General features: G+C 42.5%; 1 protein-coding gene across 1 annotated transcript; it reads left to right on the forward strand.

Annotated features, from left to right (window-relative positions):
- Positions 1-627: 627 nt before the first annotated feature.
- LOC124258381 (NADPH-dependent diflavin oxidoreductase 1-like) lies at positions 628-23,347 on the forward strand. Its single transcript, XM_046692474.1, is given in 16 exon segments — positions 628-672; positions 674-766; positions 1,362-1,439; positions 4,455-4,552; positions 6,547-6,645; positions 8,966-9,067; positions 10,203-10,400; positions 11,666-11,799; positions 12,683-12,855; positions 13,975-14,022; positions 15,103-15,210; positions 16,438-16,572; positions 16,667-16,730; positions 17,401-17,460; positions 21,901-22,114; positions 23,077-23,347. Coding segments are annotated over 16 exon segments (1,794 nt in total). The 3' UTR covers positions 23,222-23,347.
- The last annotated feature ends 856 nt before the right edge of the window (positions 23,348-24,203 follow it).

The following is a 24,203-nucleotide window of genomic DNA, read 5'->3' on the forward strand; positions in this document are numbered from 1 at the left end:
TTAAATATATGTGGCAGTAACAGATTTTGTATATTTTAACATGTTGTAAATTGATTAGAATTCATGTAAATAAATGCTTTAAATTTCATTGCACAGCTTTAGTCATTTTATTTTATCATGATACTTAGCCTGCCTTAACTAACTATCACTCACAGCCAGTTCACTGAGCATGCTTACCGCATGTTCACCACACAGCACAATAACATAAGCCCTTCCCCACCTACGTTCTTTTGTCTTTATAGCCAGCTTGGGCAATCAGCTAAGCTTTACACTTTTACACATTACAAGGTTTGTGGTCACTCCACATTCAATCTTCAGTGTGTCAACATGTCTTGTTCATTTTCTGGACATACCTTTGGATCATATCTTTGGATCATATTCTAAGGCAAACATTTAATACAGATACAGCAGCGTCCCCAGGTGTGAAATAAACCTAGGCCCACACACCTGGGTTGTCGTTTTCACCTATACCATATCTCCAATAAATCATCGGCCATTGAAGAACAACAAAAGTAGCGTCTGTTGTCTGTGCGTGACTGATGCAGTCCTGCTACATATATATATATAATTATGACACTGATATTTGTGAAAATAAAATAAATATTCACGTGTTTACAAATTAACAGGATGGCAAGTGAGCGGAGACTGCTTGTTCTGTACGGCAGTCAGACGGGGTACCGCGCAGGATGTGGCTGAAAGAGTAGGGAGGGAGGCTCGGAGACGACATTTCCACACGAGAGTCTCGGAACTGGATTCATATCAAGTTGTAAGTCACTAAGAAGTTAAATATACGAAAACAGTTTTATGACTCTGGTCTGGGCCGATCAACGTGGATGATAAGATAATAGCTATGAAGTTAACGGAGATATGTTTGTTTTAATAAATAAATGGGGCTCTTCTAGATTCATCTCTCTGCAACAGTGCAGTTTATGAGACGCAAACCAAACAGCAGGCCCACTCTTAGCTGAGCAATTATACCACGTACCCTATATATAGTGTCTCGCCATGATCACGCTTAGACCTCCTTCCGTGGGACTTCGGGAGCTGACACCACTTTATCAGCACACACAGTGCAGTTAAAGTACAATTAGAATTATCTATTAATCATATATTGAATAGGTTATCTTTAACATATTAAGCACGTAATGGCAAGGTTTCAGCAGTGATGTTGGTGTCAGGAACCAACATATATGTGTCAAATAGAGGTGATTACAGGTATTTGAAACCTCTGATTATCCAATGAACATCCATTCTTTTTCCAAGTCATGTCAATTTAAGGCATCAGAAGTATGTTGTTGTTTGTATATTTACGTGTATATATTGTGGTGATAATCCGTGTGTCATAATTGCCATGGTTACAGGCTGACCTGATTCATGAGCCACTGGTCATCTTCGTGTGTGCCACTACCGGTCAAGGTGACCCTCCAGATAACATGAAGGTCAGTTTACTGCAGCAGTACCGCACTGGATGCCTGGCAGAATAACATTTCTCCACAATGTAATTTAACAAAAACAGTTCGCTCTACTCCCATGTATAGTGTAATAAAGTACAGTTTTATAGTTATTGTTATAGCTAGAGCATGATTTATCTCTGCAGAAAACAAACCGAACTGTGTTGGTGACCTAAATTAACAATCCCCATTCAGGGCTGCCTGACATGCTGTTCTGTTGAACTGTCTGTCACCCTACCCTAACATACACAATACCAAGACAACAAATGATAAACTGTTTGAAGATGGTTAATGTTCATTTAAATATTTTCTCTATTTTATTTTGATTACATCTGTGATTATCGTAAACCAAATGGGGCAATATGAGCGTAAGTCCCAGCCCTGAACTGACAACAGAAGTCAGACAAGTCACAGGTAAACCTGTGGTCTGAACCTGTGCAGTTCAATAGGAGTTACCTCCTATGACCATTTCTGGTTCAGAAATTGAGCAGTATCTTGTGGAGTATATAAAGGTTGTGAACATGAAAAATCTTAATCACTGTTTCTTAATCTTTTGACTTGGGATTAATTAATTCTAATCCACTCCCTTAATACAGATTTGCTTTAAGAGAATGAAGTATAATATCTATAAGGTATTCATCCCTCCTCACCTGGAAAGGGCGGTGGGGTAGCCCAGTGGTTAAAGCGTTCACTCGTCACGCCAAAAACACGGGTTCAATTCCCCACATGTGTGAAGCCCATTTCTGGTGTCCCCAGACGTGATATTGCTGGGATATTGCTAAAAGTGGTGTAAAACCATACTCACTCACTCACCTGGAAACCAAGCACTTCACTTGTCCCTAAGTTTGATGATGTTATGTCCCTGTACCAGAGCTCCAGATAAGATTTAGCTCATGTGGGTACTGTACCCACTGTATTTTTTTGGAGTGGGTATTATGAATGTTGAGTGGGTATTTCATTTTCCGTTACCCACTGCTTTCAAATATGTGCGTATTTGAGTCATATTACTCACCTAAGTATTATGTGACTGAGTAAGTTTACTAAGCAGGTATGTTCTGCCTTATTTCATACCTAATCAAAACCAACTTAAATATAATGGAAATGATTTCATAAAAAATCACTCATCCTATACTGACAGTACAACACTTGTCCTATACTAACAGTACAACTTGATAGCAATCAATGTCTTTTTCATTACGCAAGCAATTTTTATAAATATATTCCATAAGCATTTGTTTTAAACTTTTTGCGTATCTAACATTTTAAATGCATAATTGGTACGCAACAATTATTTTTCAATGCGTAATTGAAAATTTTATATACGTATATTACCCGGATATGCAGCTTATCTGGGCCTCTGCTTGTACGTAGTTTTATGTACACAGAAATGTTAAACTAAAGCTGGCAGTGTTGATTGCATGTCGTAAGCTGATAGTGTGAATGTTGCAGATCTCATTCACTGTTTTTTCTGATTCAAACTCAGATATTTTTAGGCTGCTGTTTGTTACGGTTAAATAATTGCCGTGACAAATGGTTTAAGAATCCCCTTTGAACCAGCAAAATATAACACAGACAAGTCTAAAATATTCAATAATATATTGAACAAACAATGAGCAAGCTACAATGAATCACAATACAGATTTCTAATACAATGTTATTGAATCACAAATCTAAAGTTATGGGTCACATATAAAATATCAACTCACCGCAAGCCTTGATATTTAGTGAGATCAAATATTCTAAATGGAGCTTGTTTACAATTGAAAGCAGTCAGGCACGAAGTGTCAGGGTCAGACGACGGCGATGTGACGAAGGCAAACAACGATGGGCAACTCCAGTGATATCGAAAGTCCTGTGTAATTCTGTGTGTTAGTCCGTGTGTCAGTCCTTGCGTGTTGCACAACACAACAGCCAGCCTTTATATATACTGACACATATTCTCGAACGTTCCAGCAAAGCATGGCTGTATCATTAACCACTTAGATCTTTCTCAAAGCGTGTTGAACATACGACATGACGATGTCAACACATGAACATCCGGTCAAGGGAGGTAACTCTGGAGCGCTATCATAAAGGCGTGCCGCTAAAATACTGTTGCCACTGAACATATATGACTCGAAATGTGACCCACAACCAACACTCGAAACTTTAAACATTGTGACTCATAATTATTATGACCTAACCAATTTTATTACAAATTACATAAAAAACACTCTCGTAACACTGTTAAATAGCTGGAATAATGGTGGCTGCATGAAAAAACAATTATAATCAACTTGAAAAACATAAGCACCACTAACATATAATATACCCAAACTGGTCATTAGCTGACACATTGTGGAACCATTTCATGGATGTAGGTATCTAACTGTCCCTCTACTTGCTCAACGCTCGCAATCGTCTTGGTGAGGTGAGGTGAGGTGAAATTGGGTTTTACGTCGTGCTTGAGAATATTTCGCTCATATGACGATGTGCATGCGTGTGTATGTGCAGCTGCTTGTACTAGCCCAGACTTAAGCTGGTTTTATAGTGCTAGCCCACTGAGATACCAGGCCGCAGTGAAGCATGAATACCCCACTCAGATACATTATACTGACTCTGAGCCGACCAGTCCTTGTTGTACCCATTATTGCCGAGGGCCAGGCAGGGACCAACAAGTACCATATTTAGCGTCTTTTTGGTATGCCCAGCGGTCGGGGATCGAACCGGCGACCTTCCGGCTCTCCGGGCTTTTTGGCTTTAGCTCTAACCACTACACCACGGAGGCGGTCAAATCGTCTTGGTGATCATGTGGAGAAACATACCGTGTTCTGGTCCAAACTTTGCATGTCTGGAACCCAATACATTGTCATGAGACGGTTATTACATCAGGAAATTTGTCATGTGGAGATGTATGGACTGTGTGTGTCCGCGTGTGTGCTTATGGTGTGTAATATTCATTTAATGGCAAAGTCATTCTCTACCATCTATACTTTGATGACAAATGTCACTTGAATCTTTTAGAAATTTTGGAGGTTTATCCTGCGGAAGAACCTGCCGGCCAACTCCTTGGGTCAAGTGCACTTCGCGGTGCTCGGACTCGGCGATTCTTCCTATCAGAAGTAAGTCACACCAATGTTTTTAAGAAATATGTTTCAAGTGATTCTGGGGCAGTCTGTTACAAGGTTTTACACAGACTTTTAAAAATGGGAGTCATGGTGACTCACAAAATTTATTATTGGGAGTCATTTTCAATTTTTGGGGAGTCATGAAAATTTTAATATTTCTTTGTGTTAATCATTCTCAGTATGTAACTGTGTCTGTCACACCACCAATGACTGACTGACTGACTGAGTTTGGTTTTACACCGCTTTTAGCAATATTCCAGCAACTTCACGGCGGGGGACACCAGAAATGGGCTTCACACATTGTGCCCATGTGGGGATTCGAACCCGGGTCTTCGGCATAACGAGCCTAACGCTTTAACCATTAGGCTACCCCACCGCCCCTCACACCACCAAATGCAACTACAGCATTGTTCAACTCAAACAGCCAGGATTACTGTCTCCTCTAATTTCTCTGGAACAATCTGACAGCTCTGTAAAAGTCAAACTATCATCAAACAATATCATTTTTTGCTTATCAAATCGATTTTATTGAACTGAATTGTGAGGGCCACCCATAAAACTTGAGTCAAGCTTGACTCGTATGGTAATATTTTGAAAGTCGTTTACAAAGTTGTTGTGTCAATTACGCAGGAATCACGCGTCATGTAAACCCTGCTGCTAGCTGATCAAATATGTCATGTATGCTTTCAAGAACCAAAAGCAGGGGAGGGCTTAATGTTTATAGCACTGATTGATGTCTCTGGTTTCCTACATTATTGGACGCCTCCGTGGTGTAGTGGTTAGAGCGTCCGCCCGGAGAGAGGAAGGTCGCGGGTTCGATCCCCGACCGCGTCATACCAAAAGACGTTAAAATATGGTACTTGTTGGTCCCTGCCTGGCGCTCGGCATTAATGGGTACAACAAGGACTGGTCGGCTCGGAGTCAGTATAATGTGTCTGAGTGGGGTATTCATGCTTCACTGCGGCCTGGTATCTCAGTGGGCTAGCACTATAAAAAACCAGCTTAAGTCTGGGCTAGTACAAGCAGCCGCACATACACACACACGCATGCATGTCGTCATATGAGCGATATATTCTCAAGCACGACGTAAAACCCAATTTCACCTCACCTCACATCCTACATTATTGTTTTTAATGATTAAACAAGCGACATGTAAAATTATTATTGTGGACAAATTTATGTATTTAAATTGACATGAGCATATTTTGTGCTTATAGATGAAGAATCATGATAACCCATGAGCGTCTGGTGGATCCATGTAGCCAGAGTACACTGTCCTTTTCTTGCATTTCTACCCGTGAAGGTCCGGGTTAGAATATTGATTTAGAAGAATCATGCTCGCTGATGGTTGACACATGTCATCCCAGTTGCGCAGATCGATGCTCATGCTATTGATCACTGGATTGTCTGGTCCAGACTCGATCATTTACAGACAGCTGCCATATAGCTAGAATATTGCTGAGTGAGGCACTAAACTCACTCACTCACTCTCTTGTAATTTAACATATTGAGTGCACAGTCTTGTGGTGAAAACTCGCCCTATTCTAGCTGAACTATGCATTAGCATGTTAACAATCTCATCTCATCCCACCTGGTACCCATCTTCTGCTGGGTAATGTTACCTGTCAGTTTTGTTTTTGAAACAATAAAGTTAAACAGAAATCAGTAAAAATAGTGTGGAAACATTAAACAACAAACATGTGATATGATTAACAAATATATTCTAAAATTAGTCAAGTCAAGCCCAGGAACCTCTCAGGAGTCAAGCTGTTGATCATGGTCACCCATCCAACTATTCTGCACTGTGAGAGTTGCCTAACATCACCTGATTTGTAGCCTGTATGTTGTACACATAGTCATGTATGCTTGCCTTTCGGAGGTGCCTTCCAGATGTTATCTATGTCAACCTTTTTCAGCTAAGTATCCCTTTTTCAGCTCAGTATCCCTTTTTCAGCTAAGCATCCCTCACCAATTTCTATTCATTCCAGGTTCAATGTGGTTGCAAAGAAGCTCTTCCGTCGCCTACTCCAGCTGTCCGGTCAGTCCCTGGTCAATGTCGGACTTGCAGATGACCAACATGAACTCGGGTAAGTCCCATGTCTATTGTTGTAGAGCCTCTGTGTTGACCCTTGTTGGGACAGATCCCTGCCTACTGTTGTAAAGCCTCTGTGTTGACCCTTGTTAGAACAGATCCTATGTCTATTGTTGTAAAGCCTCTGTGTTGACCCTTGTTAGAACAGATCCCATGTCTATTGTTGTAAAGCCTCTGTGTTGACCCTTGTTGGAACAGATCCCATGTCTATTGTTGTAAAGCCTCTGTGTTGACCCTTGTTGGAACAGATCCCATGTCTATTGTTGTAAAGCCTCTGTGTTGACCCTTGTTGGAACAGATCCCTACCTACTGTTGTAAAGCCTCTGTGTTGACCCTTGTTGGAACAGATCCCATGTCTACTGTTGTAAAGCCTCTGTGTTGACCCTTGTTGGAACAGATCCCATGTCTATTGTTGTAAAGCCTCTGTGTTGACCCTTGTTGGAACAGATCCCATGTCTACTGTTGTAAAGCCTCTGTGTTGACCCTTGTTAGAACAGATCCCTGCCTACTGTTGTAAAGCCTCTGTGTTGACCCTTGTTGGAACAGATCCCCTACTGTTGTAAAGCCTCTGTGTTGACCCTCCCATGTCTATTGTTGTAAAGCCTCTGTGTTGACCCTTGTTGGAACAGATCCCTGCCTACTGTTGTAAAGCCTCTGTGTTGACCCTTGTTGGAACAGATCCCTGCCTACTGTTGTAAAGCCTCTGTGTTGACCCTTGTTGGAACAGATCCCATGTCTTCTGTCTACCGTAAAGCCTTCTGTGTTGACCCTTGTTGGAACAGATCCCATGTCTATTGTTGTAAAGCCTCTGTGTTGACCCTTGTTGGAACAGATCCCATGTCTATTGTTGTAAAGCCTCTGTGTTGACCCTTGTTGGAACAGATCCCATGTCTTGTTGGAACAGATCCCATGTCTACTGTTGTAAAGCCTCTGTGTTGACCCTTGTTGGAACAGATCCCATGTCTATTGTTGTAAAGCCTCTGTGTTGACCCTTGTTGGAACAGATCCCATGTCTATTGTTGTAAAGCCTCTGTGTTGACTGTTGTAACAGCCTCTGTGTTGTAAAGCCTCTTGTTGGAACAGATCCCATGTCTATTGTTGTAAAGCCTCTGTGTTGACCCTTGTTGGAACAGATCCCTGCCTACTGTTGTAAAGCCTCTGTGTTGACCCTTGTTGGAACAGATCCCATGTCTAGAACAGATCTGTTGTGTAAAGCCTCTGTGTTGACCCTTGTTGGAACAGATCCCTGTCTACTGTTGTAAAGCCTCTGTGTTGACCCTTGTTGGAACAGATCCCATGTCTACTGTTGTAAAGCCTCTGTGTTGACCCTTGTTAGAACAGATCCCTACCTACTGTTGTAAAGCCTCTGTGTTGACCCTTGTTGGAACAGATCCCATGTCTATTGTTGTAAAGCCTCTGTGTTGACCCTTGTTGGAACAGATCCCATGTCTACTGTTGTAAAGCCTCTGTGTTGACCCTTGTTAGAACAGATCCCTACCTACTGTTGTAAAGCCTCTGTGTTGACCCTTGTTAGAACAGATCCCCTACTCTACTGTTGTAAAGCCTCTGTGTTGACCCTTGTTGGAACAGATCCCATGTCTACTGTTGTAAAGCCTCTGTGTTGACCCTTGTTGGAACAGATCCCTGTCTATTGTTGTAAAGCCTCTGTGTTGACCCTTGTTGGAACAGATCCCATGTCTATTGTTGTAAAGCCTCTGTGTTGACCCTTGTTGGAACAGATCCCATGTCTATTGTTGTAAAGCCTCTGTGTTGACCCTTGTTGGAACAGATCCCATGTCTGTTGTTGTAAAGCCTCTGTGTTGACCCTTGTTGGAACAAATCCCATGTCTACTGTTGTAAAGCCTCTGTGTTGACCCTTGTTGGAACAGATCCCTGTCTACTGTTGTAAAGCCTCTGTGTTGACCCTTGTTGGAACAGATCCCATGTCTACTGTTGTAAAGCCTCTGTGTTGACCCTTGTTAGAACAGATCCCTACCTACTGTTGTAAAGCCTCTGTGTTGACCCTTGTTAGAACAGATCCCTACCTACTGTTGTAAAGCCTCTGTGTTGACCCTTGTTAGAACAGATCCCTACCTACTGTTGTAAAGCCTCTGTGTTGACCCTTGTTAGAACAGATCCCTACCTACTGTTGTAAAGCCTCTGTGTTGACCCTTGTTAGAACAGATCCCTGCCTACTGTTGTAAAGCCTCTGTGTTGACTACAAACAGACCTGGGTTCTGATGGAGATGCCAGAATTTACTCCTGGTTGACATTGCTATGGTAATGAGTTCTGTAATGATACCTGTGTGTTTCAGACCAGATGCTGTTATTGACCCGTGGTTGACATCACTATGGGAACAGGTTCTAGACTTGTGGCCCCTGCCTCCTGGGACAGAGATCATCCGTTCTGATATATGGTAATATATTGTCATGATATGTTGACCTCACAATTAGGGCTGCGCAATATAACCGGTTTACCGGTAGTTACTGGTTCAGACATGAAAACGATACGTATTGCGATACGCTGATCGAAAACCGGTATTTTGACTTGCATTCGGAAAACTTCGTAACACTCGGAAATGTTCAGATATGTCCTTGTTTCATTTGTGCCAAATAATATTCACATTTTTGTTTTATCATGATTTAAAGTTGTTATTACAGCTTAATCCAGCCAAGTGATTTTGTTGTGTTTTTGCTCTATAAATCAAGAAGTAACTCGATTATAAGTAGTTTTTGTTTAAAAATACTTCATACAATATATTGCAATACATATCGCAATACATGCTTTCACATCGCAATATATCGCAATATGAAAATTCTCTGCAATACCCACCCCTACTCACAATACACTGTTTGTTGACTTATTCGAATAGTACTTCAGCAATACTTGAAAAAGTTTGATATTTTTCATCATCCATGATAATAATTTCTTCACAAAAAAACACATACTGAATTCTCGATGACAAAGTCTGCTTCATAACAGGCACTAAATTTGAAATTGTTCAATTTCTAATAAATCTGATAAGCCCTGTTCAATCTCACATATTGCATTCATGGTAGCTGTTTCTTAAAGCTGGGGTGGTGGGGGTAGCCTAGTGGTTAAAGCGTTGGCTCGTCACGCCGAAGACCCGGGTTCGAATCCCCACATGAGTACAATGTGTGAAGCCCATTTCTGGTGTCCCCCGCCGTGATGTTGCTGGAATATTGCTAAAAGCAGCATAAAACCAAACTCAGTCAGTCTTAATGCTGGGAGGAAACAAAATTCAGAGCATGTATCCTTCATGTTCCTGGCCCTGTAACGCCTCACCCAAACACAACTATTCATAACACAACCATCATCAACTTGCCTTGCAACACACAGTTATGTCGCTTACGGAACATTTCCATACTATCTTCCATCTGCATTATATAATGTTTGCTTAAAGACTAGGTATATGAAACACATTTCTACTGTTTGAATTATTCAAATGAAATATATTTATTAAGTTGACAATGACTTTTCACACCAGCATGTTGCCGGCTACGTGATGTTTCTGCAATGTTTTCCTTCAGCCCAGCCCCGAGATTTAAGGTCACCTTCTGTGAGAGGAACTTCAGCAGTGTGAATGGAAGCCAGTGTGTCAACAAGGGCACATACTCTGCAACAGATCCATACATGGCCCGTCTGATTTCTAATAACAGAGTTACTGCCCCTGACCACTTTCAAGATGTCCGCCATGTGAAGCTGGACACCACAGACTCAGGACTTAGGTATGTTTTCTGTGATTTCTCGGATTGTCAGCTCAACTGATCCAAGACAATCTAGGCCTGACTTCACCTCATAATTTTGGTGATTTGAGACATATTTGACTTTGGTTATGCACCAGGTGATGTGAGACATGTTTGACTTCAGTTATGCACCGGGTGATGTGAGACATGTTTGACTTCAGACACTGTTTGACTTTGACTTCAGCTATGCACCAGGTGATGTGAGACATGTTTGACTTCAGCTATGCACCAGGTGATGTGAGACATGTTTGACTTCAGCTATGCACTGGGTGATGTGAGACATGTTTGACTTCAGCTATGCACCAGGTGATGTGAGACATGTTTGACTTCTATGCACCAGACATGTTTATCAGCTATACTGGCTATACATGATGTGAGACATGTTTGACTTCAGCTATACACTGGGTGATGTGAGACATGTTTGACTTCAGCTATACACTGGGTGTGATGTCAGATACACTGGGTGATGTGAGACATGTTTGACTTCAGCTATGCACCAGGTGATGTGAGACATGTTTGACTTCAGCTATGCACCAGGTGATGTGAGACATGTTTGACTTCAGCTATACACTGGGTGATGTGAGACATGTTTGACTTCAGCTATGCACTGGGTGATGTGAGACATGTTTGACTTCAGCTATGCACTGGGTGATGTGAGACATGTTTGACTTCAGCTATGCACTGGGTGATGTGAGACATGTTTGACTTCAGCTATAGGTGATGTGGGTGATGTGAGAGACATGTTTGACTTCAGTTATGCACAAGGTGATGTGAGACATGGACTTGATGTGATGGAGACATGTTTGACTTCAGCTATACACCAGGTGATGTGAGACATGTTTGACTTTAGCTATACACCAGGTGATGTGAGACATGTTTGACTTCAGCTATACACCAGGTGATGTGAGACATGTTTGACTTCAGCTATGACACCAGGTGATGTGAGACATGTTTGACTTCAGCTATGCACCAGGTGATGTGAGACATGTTTGACTTCAGCTATGCACCAGGTGATGTGAGACATGTTTGACTTCAGCTATGCACCAGGTGATGTGAGACATGTTTGACTTCAGCTATGCACCAGGTGATGTGAGACATGTTTGACTTCAGCTATACACCAGGTGATGTGAGACATGTTTGACTTCAGCTATACACCTGATGTGAGACATGTTTGACTTCACCAGGTGATGTGAGACATGTTTGACTTCAGCTATACACCAGGTGATGTGAGACATGTTTGACTTCAGCTATACACCAGGTGATGTTGAGACATGTTTGACTTCAAGCTATCACCAGGTGATGTGAGACATGGTGGAGGAGTTTCTTCAACATTTCAGTCTGGACCGAGACACAGAGTTTACAGTGGAGCAGACTGATCCTGGTAGGTGACAACAGAGTGGTCTAGGATGACATCCTGCATCTTAATAACAGAAAAACAATTTGGTGTGCATCTACTGGGAATACCCCAGGTACATCAGTATTTATGATTCTGTTGCATTATTATCTAATAATCTCCATATTTTCCTGTTTGTTGATGGCTAGCTGTGATGGTTTTAGTTACCTTGTGGAACTTGATATTCTGTCAACAGCCTTTGATCATGCACTGTCTTACATATTGTGGTAGACTACTGTATCCAAACTTTGTGACATCAAAGCGGAACATCTATTTTTTAACCTGGACCCATAAATTTATGTCTTAAACTCCTCTCGACCCCCTCCCCGGTCCCATACCCAACCCCAAAGATCCAGAATCAAGATAAAAAACAGATGGAACCCAAATCTCTATTTGGTATGTTTAACCAGTAACCATCGTAACCTCCCCATTTCCCCGTCCTCCTTCCCAGCCCTTGTAGCCAGTGATGAAACATTGTATCAAATGCTAAACAGTACTTTTGTAACCTTTATACCTTTACAGTGAAACTTTACACTCAGTTTATGCTCCTAACTGTATCCCAGTCATTGTCAGTGAGTCATCTGAACTCATCTGCCCATAGACCCGTGAAGGTCCGGGTTAGAATGAGCCTTCAGTAACCCATGCTTGTCGTAAGAGGCGACTAACGGGTAAGTGGTCAGGCTCGCTGACTTGGTTGACACATGTCATCGGTTCCCAATTGCGCAGATCGATGCTCAGGCTGTTGATCACTGGATTGTGTGGTCCAGACTCGATTATTTACAGACCGCCGCCATATAGCTGGAATATTGCTGAGTGCGGCGTAAAACTAAATTCACTCACTCACTCATCTGCCCATCCTTGGTTCTCCCAGACATTCCACTGCCACCCTCCCTACCGCGGCGCTGCACTGTCGGCCATCTTGTGCAGAAGTATCTGGATATTGGGGGAATCCCGCGCAGGTACTTCTTCGAACTTCTGTCTCTTCTGTCCTCTGATGAGCTGGAGAAGGAAAAGCTGCAAGAGTTCTCGTCAGCAGAAGGACAGGTACAGTGCAGCTTCCTCTTCTGTGTTTATGTATCTTTGTCAGTATATGTACCCTGGTACATTCATGTACCTTGGTCAGTATATGTACCTCTGTAAGTGTATGTACCCCTTTAAGCTTATGTACCTCTCAGTAAGTTTATGTACCTCTGTATATTCGTGTACCTGTGTAAGTTTATGTACCTTGGTACATTCATGTACCTCTGTAAGTTGATGACCCGTGAAGGTCCGGGTTAGAATATTGGCCTTCAGTAACCCATGCTTGTCGTAAGAAGAGGCGACTAAAGGGATCAGGTGGTCAGACTCGCTGACTTGGTTGACACATGTCATCGGTTCCCAATTGTGCAAATTGATGCTTATGCTGTTGATCACTGGATTGTCTGGTCCAGACTCGATATTTACAGACCGCCACCATGTAGCTGGAATATTGCTGAGTGCAGCGTAAAACTAAACTCACTAACTCACTTACTGTAAGTTTATGTACCTTGGTACATTCGTGTACCTCTGTAAGTTTATGTACCTCTGTAAGTTTATGTACCTCGGTAAGTTGATGTATCTCATTAAGTTTATGTATCTCGGTATATTCGTGTACCTCTGTAAGTTTATGTACCTTGGTACATTGGTGTACCTCTGTAAGTCTATGTACCTGGGTAAGTTTATGTATCTCATTAAGTTCATGTATCTCTGTAAGTTTATGTACCTCTGTAAGTTTATGTACCTCGGTAAGTTGATGTATCTCATTAAGTTTATGTATCTCGGTATATTCGTGTTCCTCTGTAGGGGCGGTGGGGTAGCCTAGTGGTTAAAGCGTTGGCTCGTCACGCCGAAGACCCGGGTTCGAATCCCCACATGGGCACAATGTGTTAAGCCCATTTCTGGTGTCCCCCGCCGTGATATTGCTGGAATATTGCTAGAAGCGGCGTAAAACTAATCTCAGTCAGTCAGTTCCTCTGTAAGTTTTTGTACCTCTGTAAGTTTATGTACCTTGGTACATTCGTGTACCTCTGTAAGTCTATGTACCTTGGTATCTTCATGTACCTCTTAAACTAACATGGGGGTACATGACACCGTGCAGGTGGAGGATGTGTAATGTCTACAGAGTTTGTACTTGATAACTTGCAGGAGGAGCTGTATACCTACTGCAACAGACCACGCCGGACGACGCTAGAGGTAGGCCTTCCTATCACTTCTGATCAAAATCCCATCAAAACAAATACAAGTTTAAATATCAGTATGTAACATTGTTGCCGTTTATCTTCACAAACAAGCCTGTCACAGTAATAATAGTGTCCAGCTTTCATTGATGCCACTATGAGTTACACAGACGTTCCGACAATGTTGTTGTCCGAGTGCTCCAGACAAGATAAGAATGATGATAACAAAATTGCAGTAACGGATAATAAAGTTGAAAATTCAACACCAAATTCCTGAAGTAATTATACACAGTCTGTAACTATTAGATTCAAATGCCTGCATGACTTGGTTACCCAGCTACTGTTTGTAGTCAGCGGTGTTGGCAGTGATGCTGTAGTCAACAATGTTGGCAGTGATGCTGTAGCCAGCTGTGTTGGCAGTGATGCTGTAGTCAGCAGTTTGTAGTCAATGTGGCCCGCTCAAGGTCTAAACATTCCAGTCTTGCCTGTGTGCTTGTGTTCGGTGTTCAATGCATGAACCGAGTCCAAATAACCGAGTCTGGACCAGACAATCCAGTGACTGACATCATGACCATAGATCTATGCAAATGGGATATGATGACATGTTTGATCCAAGTCACAGACCCGTGAAGGTCTGGGTTAGAATATTGATCTTCAGTAACCCATGCTTGTCGTAAGAGGCGACTAACGGGATCGTGTGGTCAGGCTCGCTGACTTGGTTGACACATGTCATTGGTTCGCAATTGCGTAGATCAACGCTCATGTTGTTGATCACTGGATTGTGTGGTCCAGACTCGATTATTTACAGACCGCCGCCATATAGCTGGAATATTGTTGAGTGCGGCGTAAAACTAAACTCACTCACTCCAAGTCACAGTCCGACTGTTCAGTCCTGTTCGTCACCACTCGTGATGCGTGACACTTGTGACGCAGAAGGTCTGAGTTTGATTCCAGTCAACTCATTCACTCCTTCATACCTCAGCCAGTCAGCCAACCATTTTTATCTGTGGCCTTGAACACTGGCTCTTGTGTTTTATTATTTGAAATTAGTCAATATCTATATGAAAGAAGTAGAAACGTTTTCCTTAATTTACAGGTTTTACAAGACTTTCCACAGACAAGCAGTCAAATACCATTTGAGTACCTCCTGGACTTGATCCCACCGCTGCAGCCAAGAGCTTTCTCAATAGCGTCATCACAGCAGGTAGGGAAACAATATCGTCATCACAGCAGGTGGGGAAACAATAGCGTCATCACAGCAGGTAGGGAAACAATAGTGTCGTTACAGCAGGTGGGGAAACAATAGCATCATCACAGCAGGTGGGGAAACAATAGCGTCATCACAGCAGGTGGGGAAACAATAGTGTCATTACAGCAGGTGGGGAAACAATGGTGTCATCGCAGCAGGTAGGGAAACAATAGCATGATCACTGCAGGTAGGGAAACAATAGTGTCATCGCAGCAGGTGGGGAAACAATAGTGTCGTCACAGCAGGTAGGGAAACAGCGTCATCACAGCAGGTAGGGAAACAATAGTGTCATCACAGCAAGTAGGGAAACAATAGTGTCATCGCAGCAGGTGGGGAAACAGCGTCATCACAGCAGGTGTGGAAACAATGGTGTCATCGCAGCAGGTAGGGAAACAATAGCATGATCACTGCAGGTAGGGAAACAATAGTGTCATCGCAGCAGGTGGGGAAACAATAGCATGATCACAGCAGGTAGGGAAACAATAGTGTCATCGCAGCAGGTGGGGAAACAATAGTGTCATCACAGCAGGTGGGTAAACGATGGCGTCATCACAGCAGGAAGGGAAACAATAGCGTCATCACAGCAGGTGGGTAAACAATAGCGTCATCACAGCAGGTGGGTAAACGATGGCGTCATCACAGCAGGAAGGGAAACAATAGCGTCATCACAGCAGGTGGGCAAACAATGGTGTCATCACAGCAGGAAGGGAAACAATAGCGTCATCGCAGCAGGTGGGTAAACGATGGCGTCATCACAGCAGGTGGGGAAACAATAGCGTCATCACAGCAGGTGGGGAAACAATAGCGTCATCACAGCAGGTGGGTAAACGATGGCGTCATCACAGCAGGAAGGGAAACAATAGCGTCATCGCAGCAGGTGGGGAAACAATAGTGTCATCAGAGCAGATAGGGAATAGCGTCATCACAGCAGGTAGGGAAACAATAGCGTCATCGCAGCAGGTAGGGAAACAATAGTGTCATCAGAGCAGATAGGGAATAGCGTCATCACAGCAGGTGGGCAAACAATAGCATCATCACAGCAGGTAGGGAAACGATAGCATCAGACTGATCTTGTAAAGCAGAATATATTAAAGATTTCAAACCATATCAGAATATTCCATGTTGTTAAGCCAAATATATTTTAATGATAGTAAATTTCAAACACATGTTCAATCATTTCAGGCCACACCGAATGAGATTCATCTATTGGTTGCTGTTGTACGATACAAGACGAAGCTATTCAAACCTCGGCGAGGAGTCTGTTCTACATGGCTGTCATCTCTCCAGGCTGACCAGGATGTCTGCATCCCAGTGTGGGTGAAGAGAGGAACTATACACTTCCCCACCTCACTACAGACACACCGCCATCATGGTGGGACCAGGTTAGTGGTCTACAGTCAGTGTAATCTGGGTGAAGAGAGGAACTATACACTTCCCCACCTCACTACAGACACCCGCCATCATGGTGGGACCAGGTTAGTGGTCTACAGTCAGTGTAATCTGGGTGGAGAGAGAAACTATACACTTCCCCACCTCACTACAGACACCAGCCATCATGGTGGGACCAGGTTAGTGGTCTACAGTCAGTGTAATCTGGGTGAAGAGAGGAACTGTACACTTCCCCACCTCACTACAGACACCCGCCATCATGGTGGGACCAGGTTAGTGGTCTACAGTCAGTGTAATCTGGGTGGAGAGAGGAACTGTACACTTCCCCACCTCACTACAGACACCCGCCATCATGGTGGGACCAGGTTAGTGGTCTACAGTCAGTGTAATCTGGGTGGAGAGAGGAACTATACACTTCCCCACCTCACTACAGACATCATGGTGGGACCAGGTTAGTGGTCTACAGTCAGTGTAATCTGGGTGGAGAGAGGAACTATACACTTCCCCACCTCACTACAGACACCCGCCATCATGGTGGGGCCAGGTTAGTGGTCTACAGTCAGTGTAATCTGGGTGGAGAGAGGAACTATACACTTCCCCACCTCACTACAGACACCCGCCATCATGGTGGGACCAGGTTAGTGGTCTACAGCCAGTGTAATATTTGTGAAGAGAGGAACTATACACTAGAGTATTTTACCCTTCCACCATCCTACAGTATTATACACCACTTACTGTCGTCTGTCTCTGTTCCAGGAACTGGGGTTGCTCCATTCAGAAGTTTTATCCACAACCGAGCTGCCCTCAATGCTGGAGGTATGTGTTGTCTCTGGGGTCTTTATCAGGATTTTACAACTGGTCAAGATGTGACCTGTATATCGACTGTGAATAGTTGTGACCAATGCCTGTCAAGAGCCAATTGGAGGGTCATACTCAACTGTTCCAGAGCCAGATGTACAGGATGTCCCTGTTATATTCAGCACCATGTGAAAGATGTGACTGTGTAATTTGGGTTATATTTAGCTGTGGAACTGCAGAGGCCCAGATAAGCTGCGTATCGGGGTAAAATACGCATAGAAAATGTCCAATTACACATTGAAATATAATTGTTGCGTACCAATTACGCATTTAAAATGTTGGATACGCAAAAAGTTTAAAACAAATGCGTACGGAATATATTTATAAAAATCGCTCGCGTAATGAAAAAGACATCGATTGCTATCAAGTTGTCCTGTCAGTATAGGATGAGTGCTTTTTTATGAAATTATGTCCATTATATTTAAGTTGGTTTTGATTAGGTATGACATAGTCATAAGGCAGAACATACCTGCTTAGTTAACTTACTCAATGACATAATACTTATGTGAGTAATATGACTCAAATACGCACTTATTTGAAAGCAGTGGGTAACGGAAAATGAAATACCCACTCAACATTCATAATACCCACTCCAAAAAATTACAGTGGGTACAGTACCCACATGAGCTAAATTTTATCTGGAGCTCTGGAACTGGAGTAATAAAGGTTATATTTCCATGAAACTGGAGTAATTATTGTGAGATTTAACTGTGGAACCTGTGTCCGATTCTTGGTTTTCAGCACTGTACCCATGATAATGGGTTTCGTTGGAAAGTGAAGTGTCTGAATCACTTGAGGCTTGGTTCCTCCATTACGCTAGAACTGTGCTACAACTAGAGTTGGCAATTGGTTATAATCTCATAATTGATGATTGGTTCATTACAACCGATAAATCGAGAATATTTGGTGAGCATCATTTATCAAATTTTCATGTTATATGTTTGCTAATGCACAAAGGTGTTGGTTTTTTGCAAGTTCCACAAAATACATTTGCAAATTTCACGTCTTTATCTTAATGATAAATTCAATCATGTCTTGAATAGAGCTTGTAGTGTTTATGAAATGTAAATTTAAAGATCACATAAACCCTAGGGGGTGCAAATACATAAATCACTAACTGGCATCGTTATAAATGAAACCCCGTCATTAAAACTACTCATTTCGGCCTTTAATTGACTTAAATCGACCTTTTTGACAACGGTGCACAATTCTCACCCGCGAACGAAATTTCAACCAATCAGAGCGGCGCGTCTCTGTGACGTCATATGAGGAATAGCTTTGCGGGCCGATGCAGAATTCATCTACATTTTAGGGGGTAAATTATCTTGTTTACAGGCTTGTATAAACCTGAAATCGTGACAATTGTTGTGGAAAATGAAAGCTATATGTTCTCACAGTCACAATCGACTGTCATTTAATTTTGTCTCCTGCTTTGCCTAGTTTCCGAGTTACAACTTGTTTACATAGACGATTCTGTCAAAATCGATTGGTGTCGTTAGGCCCTATTTGTATAATGACTGATCCAAATTGATTCCATTTCTGTGTTTTTTTACCTCGATATTTAATCATGTCATTTAAAAATCTGTTTATATTCTCAAAACAGTGTCGGCCCATAAGTTTCCACATGCAATACAGCAATTAATGCTCCCTTGTTGTAACCCGTGTTAGGTGGTATAAACCTACACATGTTATTTGTCATCATTCACTTGATGGTCAGTTAGAGAATTTATAACAGGTATAACACTTAGATTACCCGACAAAGGTTCCCATTTGGCATTTCTTGTGTCTGGAGTAAATATTCAACGTTATAAACATCGATCAAAGGATTAACCGATAACACGCTGATTGATTAATTACTTTTATCTTACACAGCGGAATTGTCAAAAGGTAGTGTTTATGTATGTAGATTTACTAATCTATACTGAATACACTCTGTCGTGTCGGTGTTCGCGTAAAAACAACGCCCTTCTTTCAAAGGATTAACCGCAATACATTGATTGATTGATTGCCCATTATTGGCTAACTAAATTACTGTTTTTAAAGAAAGGCGGACATTATGCAATTAGTTGCCAGGTGTGCTATCTTGGGTGACCAATGAGACTATACACCAATACCTGAAAAGATTTATCACTTTTTCAGATATTAAACTGTTAAAAGACACATCATTTGGAACAGTTTTATGGATATTGATGGATACTTTCCTCGAACAAGGTAATGGCCTGATATTGTTCCTATAACTTTAATCTGTTTTAATTTTAATATTTGCTTTTTGTTTTTATTCATTTGTCGTGGCATTCAACAGAATCATTGTTTTCACGTGAAGTGTAATGAGACAGACAACATACACTAGGGTGTGTGTGCTAATTATGATTCACATTGGCAAACTATAACATGTCTAGATATTACAGTTCTGTTATAAATTCACTATAAGTATCAGCAGATCGCCTGCTTTGTATTTAGTTTCAAAATGCATACAAGTATGATAATAAACTATTTAAGATTATAAGACCAAATATAAAGACGCACATTGACTAGTATCTACATACTGGTGAGTGGACACTAACCATGTGAATGTAGCAAGAAATTTATCGCAGTATTGTGACTTGACCCACCTCGTTTCCGTGGAAGAAATCGCTATGTAATAAGTTGTGTCATGCAAAATCCGCTTGTTATGATTCAAATACATATTTAACCATTAGTAGAAAGTAGTTTTGATTTTCTAACTTGATGAAAACAAACTATAATCTCATTAATTCTAACAGACTTTACGATTTTCCAAAATGATGGCGCCCTGTCGGGAACATCCGCCAGTCTGAGGATAAATGCTATTTAGGTTTGTTTTCACCTAGTTACAAAATCAAAACTACTTTCTACTGGTAGTGAAATATGTATTTTATTGATGGCCAATAGGATTTTGCATGACATAGCGTATAACATAACAATTTCTCTCGTGGCAGCCAGGTGGGTGTCAATATAATACCACTTACAATATTATTGTTACTTCGACCATCTCCCACTTCCGAGGAAGAAATCGTTATGTTACAAGTTGTGTCATGGAAAATCTTTATGGTCATCAATCATATACACATTTTACTACTACTAGTAAGTAGTTTTGATTCTTTAACTTCCGTGAAGTGATCTGAACACAAGTAAGATATCGCTTCAGGCTTCCACAACGCCGCCGCGACTCACAAACATAACCCATTTAGCACTTAACTGTGGGGTCCTGTGGAAATCTGTGCATGGTGACACCATCACCCGACCCCTAGGAGCAATTGACGACAAAGCAACGATTCGCAAGTCGCCGTTGATGTCGAAATCATCAAAATGATAAGCGTGCTACACACTTTCTATACAACTAACTGAAAATCGTTCCTCATATGACGTCACTGCAGTGCTCTGGCGACAGAGTTACGTAACCTGTCTGTGGTTTCGTTGACGGGCGAGAGGGAAGCAGGCGACTTTTTGGCCACTTTTAATCGCTCGGTATTAATTAACCTCAAGTTTTTAAAGAATAAATTTGGTGTTCCGCATAAGACTAACCACAAATCTTTCATATGTAATGGTTAAAAGAGTAACAAAAAACAAAGTTTAGTGGTTCTTTAATGACACAGAGAAAACCAACCCAGTGAAAAATATTGTTAATGCAAACAAGTGTTCCAAAATTGTTTGTGTTCGATTATGAGATAACACAATCGATTGCTTTGTCGTTTAGTCACTGCGACCAATCTTCAATTATTTCAATTAATCGGACCACCACTACCTACAACAAAGATATTATTCAAACTGGGGTTATTTGAAAACAAGGTAACCCACCTGCATGTGAGATGAGGTGAGGTGAGGTGAAATTGGGTTTTACGTCATGCTTGAAGAATATTTCGCTCATATGATGACGTGCATGTGTGTGTATGTGTATGTGCGGCTGCTTGTACTAGCCCAGACTTAAGCTGGTTTTATAGTGCTAGCCCACATGCCGCAGTGAAGCATGAATACCCCACTCAGACACATTATACTGACTCTGAGCCGACCAGTCCTTGTTGTACCCATTAATGCCGAGCGCCAGGCAGGGACCAACAAGTACCATATTTTAACGTCTTTTGGCATGACGCAGTCGGGGATTGAACACTCAACCTTCCGCTCTCCGGGCGGACGCTCTAACCACTACACCACGCAGGCGGTCCCTGCATGTAGGCTTATTGTTTTGTCATGGTCAGTGTGTATCACCAGCAATACATCTAATGAAATTTGGGTCAGTCGAGTGTTGTATCTTTAGCTAACCTGACAATGAGTAACTATGGTAACTTGTCCAGATGCTGTTTCAGGCAATGTGTTGTTCTTTATATCTTTAGCTCACCTGACCACGAGTAACCATGGTAACTTGTCCAGATGCTGTTTCAGGCAATGTGTTGTTCTTTGGTTGTCGAAGCCAGTCTTCTGACTACTACTGTGGAGGAGAATGGGCGGAGCTGAGTGGGCGGGGCCTGCTGCAGGTGCTGACCGCCTTCTCCCGCGACCAGGAACACAAGGTCTACGTCCAGCACCTCATCAGGGACAATGCGGAACTTGTCTGGGATCTCCTTGACAACCATCAGGCCTGGTTCTTCATTGCTGGGTAAGACAGCTTATTGCACAACAATCAATTCTAGGCATTCATACTTCTATGTCTCACAACTGTAGAGGAGCTGCCCCCATGTCTTACAGCTGTAGTGGACCTGCTTCCTTGTCTCACAGCTGTAGTGGAGCTGCTTCCTTGTCTCACAGCTGTAGTGGAGCTACTTCCATGTCTCACAGCTGTAGTGGAGCTGATTCCTTGTCTCACAGCTGTAGTGGAGCTGATTCCATGTCTCACAGCTGTAGTGGAGCTACTTCCATGTCTCACAACTGTAGTGGAGCTGATTCCTTGTCTCACAGCTGTAGTGGAGCTGATTCCATGTCTCACAGCTGTAGTGGAGCTGATTCCATGTCTCACAACTGTAGTGGAGCTGATTCCATGTCTCACAGCTGTAGTGGAGCTGCCCCCATGTCTCACAGCTGTAGTGGAGCTGCTTCCATGTCTCACAGCTGTAGTGGAGCTGCTTCCATGTCTCACAGCTGTAGTGGAGCTGCCCCCATGTCTCACACTCCCTTGTCTCACAGCTGTAGTGGAGCTGCTTCCTTGTCTCACTGCATCCTTGTCTCACAGCTGTAGTGAAGCTGCTTCCTTGTCTCACAGCTGTAGTGGAGCTGCTTCCTTGTATCACAGCTGTAGTGGAGTTGCATCCTTGTCTCACAGCTGTAGTGGAGCTGCTTCCTTGTCTTACAGCTGTAGTGGAGCTACGTCTATGTCTCAGAGCTGTAGTGGTGCTGCTTCCATGTCTTACAGCTGTAGTGGAGCTACAATATCACAAAGCTTTTGTACAAAATCCAATTAGAAAGTAGACAGGATTAGGATTTTTCCTGAAGAAAGGGCATGGACAGGAATGACTCAAGGATCCAGGTTGTTTCAAAAGCCTGTTAATTATCATTAGGTATCTATAGTTACTCAACATCTAGTCTGAGACTCAGTCTTAAACACAGGATCTTCAACTGTTGCAGGAACGCCAAGAGGATGCCGGATGACGTGAAGGAGGCACTGCAGGATGTCGTGATGTCGGCTGGAGGGAGGAACGCCGCGGAGGCTGCAGAGTACATCACCCAGATGGAGGCCAAGAAACACTACCAGGTGGAGGCCTGGTCTTGATGTAACAGATCTGTTTAGCTGAACTGACTGGGTCTGGATATAACAGATCTGTTTAGCTGAACTGACTGGGTCTGGATATAACAGATCTGTTTAGCTGAACTGACTGGGTCTGCATATAACAGATATGTTTAGCTGAACAGACTGGGTCTGCATATAACAGGTCTGTTTAGCTGAACAGACTGGGTCTGGATGTAACGGATGTTTAGCTGAACTGACTGGGTCTGCATATAACAGATCTGTTTAGCTGAACAGACTGGGTCTGCATATAACAGATCTGTTTAGCTGAACAGACTGGGTCTGGATGTAACGGATGTTTAGCTGAACAGACTGGGTCTGGATGTAACGGATCTGTTTAGCTGAACAGACTGGGTCTGGATGTAACGGATCTGTTTAGCTGAACTGACTGGGATCTAATTAGCTGAACAGATATAACAGATCTGTTTAGCTGAACAGACTGGGTCTGGATGTAACAGATCTGTTTAGCTGAACAGACTGGGTCTGATGTAACGGATGTTTAGCTGAACAGACTGGGTCTGGATGTAACGGATCTGTTTAGCTGAACAGACTGGGTCTGGATGTAACAGATCTGTTTAGCTGAACAGACTGGGTCTGATGTAACGGATCTGTTTAGCTGAACAGACTGGGTCTGATGTAACGGATCTGTTTAGCTGAACAGACTGGGTCTGATGTAACGGATGTTTAGCTGAACAGACTGGGTCTGGATTTAACGGATCTGTTTATCTGAACAGACCTGGAAAATGGGAAGCCGGGGTTAATTAGCACTGATTGGTGACAGCACTCAACAAGTGGAAGCCAGCGGACTCGTATCCTAGTTAGATGGAGGCACGGACTAATTTATTGTGCATTGGAATTTACACCAGATCACTTGCAATTGTGATGGCCTATACACTGGTGAAACCCTAACACCCCTGAACACCAGGCTCAAAAAACATCTGTCAATAGCTCAACCAGAAGTGTGTCA

The sequence above is a fragment of the Haliotis rubra genome, unplaced genomic scaffold (assembly GCF_003918875.1).
Source record: "Haliotis rubra isolate DU_JTF1 unplaced genomic scaffold, ASM391887v1 Scf690, whole genome shotgun sequence".
NCBI classification, from domain to species: domain Eukaryota; kingdom Metazoa; phylum Mollusca; class Gastropoda; order Lepetellida; family Haliotidae; genus Haliotis; species Haliotis rubra.